General features: G+C 29.8%; 1 protein-coding gene across 1 annotated transcript; it reads left to right on the forward strand.

The window, feature by feature from the left end:
• Nucleotides 1-217: 217 nt before the first annotated feature.
• LOC107875002 (NAD(P)H-quinone oxidoreductase subunit U, chloroplastic) lies at nt 218-3,164 on the forward strand. The gene is made up of 5 exons (XM_016721677.2): nt 218-632; nt 1,494-1,555; nt 1,721-1,810; nt 1,900-2,040; nt 2,902-3,164. The coding sequence occupies exons 1-5, from the start codon at nt 371-373 to the stop codon at nt 2,995-2,997; spliced, it is 651 nt and encodes a 216-aa protein (XP_016577163.1). The 5' UTR covers nt 218-370; the 3' UTR covers nt 2,998-3,164.
• The last annotated feature ends 6,112 nt before the right edge of the window (nt 3,165-9,276 follow it).

Here is a 9,276-nt window from a genome sequence, read left to right on the forward strand (position 1 = left end):
ACCTGAGAAAATTTGTGTAGCAAATAAGAGAAACGTATTTTCTCGAAATGTTAATCAACATTCGACAATGCGAAGGCTCTTCCTTCGAAGAATTATAGTTCGAAGTGACAAAAACAAAACAGCAAAAACAAAACTGCCGCTGGGGATTGAACTAGGGTGACCTGTGTGACAGGCAAGAATGCTTACCACTATACTACAACAACTTTGCTGTCTTCGCAAATTTCCATAACATACATAGTGTATTATACAATACATCGGAAGACATCACTGGAATGATTGGTGCTGGATTGCCAATCCTTTTATCTAAATTAGTAAGAGTGTGTGAAGAAGGACACCAAAAATATGCAAGAATAATTAACAAGAAGATAGGATGGCGGCAACTTCCTATATTTACAGCCAAAAAATCCCAACAATTACAACTCAAAATTCCGTACCTGCAATTACCTCCAATATTCCTTGTTTTATAAGTTGCCCAAAACATAGCAGGAAATTGGTTTTAATAGTTAGAAACTCCAGTAGCGAAGCAGCTGCAGCATCTATAGGCGCAGATGAAACATCACCTGTTGAACTTCCACCAGGACCCCCCTCTATTATCTCTGCTCTTAATGTTGAAAAAGCTATTCTTGGCATAGGTGCTTTCTTCAATTTAACTTATCCATTTTAGAATTACGTATTGATATTAGCAGATTTTGTAGTACAATTTCACTTATTATGAGCAATTATTTTTCTATTTCAATTTATATGACATGATTTGAATTTCAAAAGTCAAACAAAATTTTTTTTCTTACTGTAATTTATCTTAATGCCTTGAATGGGCGGCTCAAGTAAATTTGTGGACTAAGACCAAAATTGGGAGGCTTTAATTTTTTAAGAAATATTAATTATTTTAATAAAGTCTACTTTTAAAATTATATAATCAATTTCTTCTAATAAATTTTTTTTAATTAATAATAAAGTCAATGCATTAATTTTTTGAGATATAGTACTTGGACTAGCTGTATCAAACTCTTTCTTAATTTTTTGATATATAAAAATTTTATTATTTTATAAATAATATTTAATTATTTTTTTAATCTGTAATCTATTATTACTAAAAAGAAAAATGAGGCTCCTCAAATTCGAGGCTTAGAGCGGACGACTTTTTCCGAAAGGGTAGAGTCACCCTTGCCCTTAATAATCTGAAATTGTTAATCTTATGACTTATAGTTTTGTTTATGTAGTTTATAATGTGTAATTTATTTTTCAGAATTTTAAAGATAGCATGCCTGTATGCACTATCCAAATTTAGAATTTTGACTCCTAAGATCCAAACTGTGTATAAATTGTGACAAAGAGTAGTAGTTATTCTTTAGTCACAAGAAACTGCAAAAGTGTCTACAAAATTAAACTCATCTTTTTTTCCTTTTGAAGATTTTAAATTTGATTCGTTCACCTTAATGACTATGAACTTTTTTTTCATTCATTTGACTAATAAATCTCATTTTAGAGTGCAGCAATAACAGATATAGATCACTATGGAAGACTAGGACTTTCAAGAAAATGTTCATATGCAGAGGTCCACACATTTCTTTTTACACCCATTTTGCTTTTTTCTCTCTTCTCCAACCAATTATTAATCCATTGATTCATTTCCACCAGCCAGATAAAAAAGAAATTAAAACATGGTTCGTTTAATGTTTGTGTTCTTAGTGATTTACTCGTATTGCTGCAATATATATAGGTACCAGTAGCGTACAAGAAGAAGGTTGAAGAAGTTATGAATGAGGGATTGGTAGAAGAAGAGCTTAACAAGAAACTTGAGCACCTAAAAGTACTAATTTCATTTCTATTAATTCGGGAAGTTTTAGAGATGAATTTTCTTTTTATTGCAAAATTGTTTTTAATTTTTGGCATATATAGGAATCATATTCAATTTTGTCAACACCAGACGAGAGAAGGCTGTATGATTGGAGTTTGGTAAGGAGTGAGACACAGGGTACTTACAAGTGGCCATTTGAGGTTGATAAAACTCCAGAGTCTCCAGGAACTCCTCCTCCTCAGGTACACTAATGAGTTAATTTTTAGGCTCTCAATTAATAATTATTATCTCAAAAATATTACTTTTTTGTTGAGAAAATTTAGAATTAAATGATTTTATGAGATAATAACTATTAATGGAGTGAAATTAACCCTAATTAATTAATTATTCTTTCCGTTTCAAAATAGTTATCACGTTTTGTTTTGCGAAAATCAATTTCACTAATTTTCAAAGTCAGATTAGATTATTCAATATTTTAAAACTAAAATTCAGATATTCAATAATTATACAAAGAATACTTTCAATTGCAATTTATGTCATATCAATATTACGGAAAAATATATCTTAAATTGTTTATCAAAATTCATATTATTTTACTCTAAAAATAATAAAAGACTAACAAATAAAAAGTAGCGAAGAGATTATTGTTAGTTTCTATATGTCTATTAATTACGTATCTATACATACATGGAAGAGTGTTTCTTTTATTTATGCAAATCAGTTACTCCAACCCCACTTGTTGTAATTACTTTTTCCTTTTTAATTTATGTGACATTTTTCTAGATGTAATTTGACTAATTATTAATTTGAATGGAATTAGATAAATATTTTAAAATTTAGATTTAAATTTCAAAAAAAACTATGAGTTGCAATTTATCTTATGTCCATATATTAAAAATATACGTTGAAATATTGATCAACATTTACCTAGTTTGAATACTGAAAAACTAGAAGTGCTACTGTATAAATTGAAAATGAGAATATCTAGTTAAGTTTCACAAGTTATCCCGTTAGCATTCAGCCAGCAGCCAGAAAATAATTATAACTTGAGTTACCAATACTTAATGTTTTTTTTTTGTTTTGTTATGTAAACACAACTGCAGGAACCAGAGGATGAGGAACCAACGATGTTGGTGGGATATTTCTTCTTAGGTTGGTTTGTACTAGCCGTCGTGTTATCAATTGCTTTTAACCTCTAGTATAAGAGAATTAAGTTTATCCTATACTATGCAGATTATATTCATCTACATGTAATATACTAGATACGGAACGTCATTACTGGATATTTGTTATTTTTTAATTTTTATTTATGTAATACAGCTGAAATTTAAACGATCAATAAATTTTTTTTTTGTATGATTTTAAATATTTGAAGTTGTTCATCGGTATTGTGATTTATTATATTTTTTTTTTACATAAATTTTGTTATGTCTCAATTTATGTTACATAGATGAACTTTTAAGAGTCCATCAAAATTTTTGATATAATTTTTAATTATTTAAGTTGTTCATTATTGTGATTTATGGTATTTTTTTACATAATTTTTAAATAATATGTGATACTCTCTTTGTCCCAGTTTATGTGGTGATAGAATTCGGAGAGTCAGCTAAATTTTAGTGCAGTTTTAAGATATTTAAGTTGTTAATTATTATAATTTATAATATTTTTGACATAAGTTTTAGATAATATATGTTACTTCTTCTACTCCACTAGGGTTGATAGAATTTGAAGAATCAACCAAAATTTTAATGTGTCTTTTAAATATTTTTAGTGGTTAAATATTGTAATTCATAGTATTTTTATGTGTGGCACCGATAGATTTTTGAGAATTAATTAATATTTTATGCCTTTTACATATTTTTATTCGTTTAGTATTGTAACTTTTATTACCTTTTGCATAATTATTGTTTATATTTGATAGAAGTATTTAATTATTGTGAAAAAACTTGAATTAAAAAAGTTTGATTTTTTTCTTTTAATGTGTAAAACACAAACACCATGTTGAATGAAAATAATATATTTTTCTCTTTATGTATTTGAAAGGAAAAAATCCCATAAAGTAGGCGCAAATTAATAATAAAGAGGAAAAATTATCTATTTCTTTGGTCAAATTACATGAATTGGGTGTCACTAATACTTACTACTTTATATATAGCCACAAAATAAAAATGGAAGGGTGAATGTGTCGATTTGTTTTTTGATCCTAAGCTACTTTATGTTCTCACATATTAAATATTTTATATTGTTAATTAATGTGATTTATAGTACTTTTTAAGTAATTTATGAATAATATAGGTTACTTCTCATGTCCCAATTTATGTAATTATGATGAAATTATGAGAGTCAACTAAACATTTTATGTCTTTTAAATATTATAATTTGTTAATTCGTAATTTATAGAACTTTTTATATCACTTAAAAATAATTATTTCAATTTTTGCGGCACCGACAGAATTTTGAAAATCAGTCGATTGTTTTTATTAAGTCTTTTAAATATTTGAAAATTAATCATTGTGATTCATTATTTTCATATTAAGTAAATCTCAAATAAATATAAGTGATTTTGGAGAAGTATAAGGGCAAATTGGTCACTCCAGACTGATCTTAAGCTCCTCAAATAGTAATAGGTGAGACTTTAAGGAGCTTAGTTATCATTTTTTAAACTTTGCCCTAAACTCCTTTCATTTTCTTTTTCTATATGTCTTTCAAATATTTTAAGTGTCATCTTTAGAACCACCTATTTTTTTAATTCTTACAACAAAAAATCATTTTATTGATTATTTAAATATTTAATAATATTTTATATTTCATATTTATATATATATATATATATATATATATGTATGTATCTATGTATGTATGTATGTATGCATGCATGTATGTATATATCATAAAGAAGGATATTATAGCCTAAAATTAAGACAAGTGTTATCTTTAGAACAACCTATTTGAATTCTTACAACAAAAAACTATCATTTCATAACAAAACAACTATTTTGTTGATTATTTAATTATTTAATATTATTTCATATTTCATATTTCATATCTATATATATAATAAAGAAGGATATCTCGCCTAAAAGTAAGACAAGTGTCATCTTTAGAACTACGAATTTGAATTCTTACAACAAAAAGCTATCATTTCATAACAAAAAGCTATTTTGTTGATTATTTAATATTTAGTATTATTCCATATTTTATATTCTGATAAAAAAATAATTAAGATTCATTTATATTGGATAACAACTATTCCGAATACATATTATTTTATTTAATGTTATTTCATATCTACATATATAATAAAGGAGATAGTCTAGCCTAAAATTAAGACAAATGTCGTTTTTGGAACTACCTATTTGAATTCTTACAATGAAAAACTATCATTTCATAACCAAAAGCTATTTTGTTGATTATTTAAAAATTTAATATTACTTCATATTTCATATCTATCTATAATCTATAATATATTAAAAGTGTGAAGGGCTTTAGTAGTGTAATTTGAACTTTTTGCCCTTCATTAAAAGTATCCTCTTTAGATAAAATTATTTTTTCACTAATTTTTTCTTATTAAATATGCTTATAGTGAAATCTTTAGTGACAACTAATACTCTTTTCATTAGTATAAGAATTCTAAATCAACTAAATTTGATTTTAAAAAGATTTTAAAAAATTATAAATAAATATAAAATTGTTAGAATAAGAAAAATTTAAGAATTACTAAATTTTTTAAAGTTTTAAGTACGTAATAAAATATAATCAATGATTTTATAAAGATTTGACTTTAAAAACAAGTTAAGATTTAGAAAAATAACCATACTACAAATATGGTTCAAATTGACGTGTCTCTCTTAGCCTTTGGCATCAAGGGAAATGGGTGTTGCATGACAAACGCAAAAGTGATTGTAACGCCCTGAAATTTTATCCTTAAAAATTTATGAAATATTATCCACATTGTCTTCACTACGACTTACCCCTATGAGTCATAGGGTGTTTTGACATGTCATTTAACCTTACTCGTAAGGTGTCCAGTGAATGGTGCTTGAGTTGTTGTCCTGAGTATAACTTATAAATACAAGTCATAGGGAGTCTTGATGGGTCCTAGGGACCCAAGTCGTAACCATATCAGAAAGTAAGTGGCTAAGTTCGGCCCTAAGTATGAGTGACACACTATAAGTCATAAGGACTTGTTACGAGTCATTGGGTGCAAATCGTAAGATGTCCAGTGTTTACCCAAGTAGGTTTTGTGTTGATTATGATTGGACCTTATGAGTCGTAGGGTCCTATTACGAGTGGTACTAGTTGAGTCGTAGGGTCACCAGTGTATAGGTGTCCTGGGAACTGTCTTGGATACAACTCAAGGTGACGAGTCGTAATGAGTCTATACGAGTTATATAGTGACCCATAGTCATTAACGACTAAATTTTAGCTTTTATTTTAAGGGCACTTGGAAACTCCCTCCTTGCCCAATTAAAAGCCCACATCCATAAAGCACTTAAGGGGTTTATATTTCATCTTTAGTGTACTCAAACAATTCCAAAACTCTCTCAAACTATCTCAAGCAACCATACTTAGGGTTTTCAAGAAGTAGGTTATCCAAGGGCTCAAGGGTTAAATTCCTTATGTGAAACTTAGTATTTCAGGAATGTTACTCTTCCCTCATTGTTAATTTGTTAAAAGCATACGTTGTAAAGTATTGTTAATGAGATATTGATAGTGGATTTGAAACAAAGGTTTTGAATGTTTATGGATTGAACAATATTTCTCATGGTTTACATGTGATTAATCATGCTTTAATTATGGTATTAAACTTGTGGGTGCATGGGTGTAACGTCCCAAGATCCCATCCCGAGATGTCACACGGTGCTTAAGGTCACACGTGGTCTCAAGCTAACCCTCTAAGCTTGTTATCACTTTCAGAAATAACTGTAACATAAATTATGCTAAGATAAAGAGGAATAAGCATGTCATGACCATGCTTAGATACAAAATGATACTGTCCTATACAACAAAATACTAAGATCCTGTACATACTGGCATACTAATCTGATAAAGCCTCTACTACATAAGACTAAGGAGCCATTGGGACAGATCCCCAACTGACTCGTACTGAACTGAAAATAAACGATCATCTATCAGCAAGACAAAATAAGAGATACAGGTCCTCGAACCATGAGAACTCACCAACTGCAGAGATGTAGAAGAAGGTGCTCGAAGATCACTATCGCTGCTGAGACTGAGCACCTGAACCTATATCACGATGAAATATAGAATACAAAAGAGTATGAGAGTCAGTACTTGGGAATGTACTGAGTATGTGGGGGTGGATGCAACATTTAAATAATATCATAAATGTATAAGAAAATCATGCATGCTGACTATAATAATTCTCTTCGCTTGAATTATTTGAAACATTTTTCTCATAATCATCAGTAGTAATACATGCTTCATAATTCTTGTAAATCATTTATCTCAACTCAAACTCATTAAATCATGACTTAGAGTGACTCGGTAACTCAAGAGACTTAAATCATTATGGACGTGGGAGTTTCTTATAACCGACATGACTACCCATGTGAGCTGCATAGAGTCCAACATTTTGCCCTCCTAAGGAGAGAACCCCACATTGGCAGGGGTGTTGTACTCTTTCCAGGGAGTACAACCTCAATCTCATCTTCACATTCTCATACTCGAACTTTGACCCACAATTATCAGCATCAATCCTATGGTGGCATGTAGTTTTGAGGAAATACCAAATTTTTTGCTCGGTGCTAAATACTCCTCCCATACTCAGCTCAGAACGCGTTAAGAAATCCACCTCAATCAATATCAACTTATGGTTCTATTATAAAGACCAAAACATAAATATATATCTCATTTGAAAATCATAAACGTCTTGTGGATTCCTAACTCAACTTAACTCAACTCAACACAATCTTTCTCGGCATCAAATACATTTGTTTATCAAGTCATTTCAAATATCAAAAGCTTCATGGAAACATCACAAGACTCATTCTTGCTATCAAGTTCACATATCAATATACATCCAATAGTTGAATTTCTCATGGAAAGGCATAACTCATAACACTTGTCTCAAATCGTTCAAAAATCATAAATTCATATTAAGAATATTCAACTCATGGAACTTGAGTTAAATTTCTTAGAAATCATCAATACATAATGATAATATACAACTCATGGAATAAACCCTCAATTTAGGAAACATGATGGTAAAATAATCATAAATATCAAACTTATTCAACTCAAATCTCATAAATCATAATTAAAGAAATCTGGGTGTAAACCTACCTGCAAAATCATGTAAATTAGTAGTAGAAATTAAACCTTTAGGCATAAGAATGAAAGGAGTGTTCTTGTTCAAACCCCACATACCTTAGATTTTGATTTTGAAGATATAGAAACTTGCTTGAAACTTCTTTCTCACACTTTTAGACCAAGACCTTGCTGTCTTTGACTTGAGGAGCTTAGTTCTTGAAAAACTTGACAAAATTTATGGGAGATTTCTTGAATTTCTTGGAGATGATTTGATTTTTTTGGGTTTGGAAGAAACCCTAGGTTTTTAGAGAATTCTTGAAATAAATTTGCAGAGAAATGGTCTTCTCTTCTCTACACACACACATATATATATATATATATAAGGCCACAAGGAGCAAAAATGACCAAGATGCCCCTTTGAAAAAAAGTTAAAATTTGCTGATCGGGGCCTGTGACGGTCGACCTGACAGTCTGTCAGAGGGACTGATGGTCCACTAAGTCGCTTGTCACTCGAACACTAAAACTGAAATGTTTTGCCTTGACGTGATGGTTGACCTGACGGTCCGTAAAAAAAGTGATGGTCCACTAAGTTGTCCATCTTTTGAGGACCAGAAATGAGACATTCTGTCCTGGTCTGACGGACACCTTGACGGTCAGTCAAATTTATGAAGGTCCACCAGATCGACCGTCAAACCTGGGCTATCCGATAACATTCAGTAAAACGGCCATAACTCACTCATCCGATGTTGGATTTTGATGAAATTTGTATCGATGGAAAGATTATTCAATGCTCTACATGACAAAAAAGTGGAAATTAGAGAAATACAACATGGTTTAAACATCAATTACTTTAGAATTCATACATATCTATTTAAAAAGATAAATTTAGGCTTAAGGAATGATCGGGGTATTACAATGGGTATGGTGAATGAATAAGGGAATTATGATTTTCCCTAAACTTATAAATTTTGAAGTGGTTATGACCTCAATCCCATAATGTGAAATTTGTTTTACTTATGAGAAATATGAGAATTGAATTATCCTTGAACTATTGCATTATGATTTTGAATTGAACCTTGTGGGTTTTGTGTTTTCACAAGCTATTGCATAATTGAACCAAGGGGGGTGTGAATTTTCCAAAGTGGTGTAATTGTTTTTGGTATGTTTTTGTTACCTTGTAAGTGTAAAGGTATGACAATACCAAA

This window comes from Capsicum annuum, chromosome 6 (assembly GCF_002878395.1).
Source record: "Capsicum annuum cultivar UCD-10X-F1 chromosome 6, UCD10Xv1.1, whole genome shotgun sequence".
In the NCBI taxonomy this organism is placed as follows: Eukaryota; Viridiplantae; Streptophyta; class Magnoliopsida; order Solanales; family Solanaceae; genus Capsicum; species Capsicum annuum.

Coding starts and splice junctions, on each gene's coding strand:
- LOC107875002 (XM_016721677.2), top strand. CDS start 371: ATGGCGGCAACTTCCTATATTTACAGCCAAAAAATCCCAACAATTACA. Junction 1,556..1,720: donor GAAAATGTTCATATGCAGAG/GTCCACACATTT, acceptor CAATATATATAG/GTACCAGTAGCGTACAAGAA. Junction 2,041..2,901: donor CAGGAACTCCTCCTCCTCAG/GTACACTAATGA, acceptor ACACAACTGCAG/GAACCAGAGGATGAGGAACC.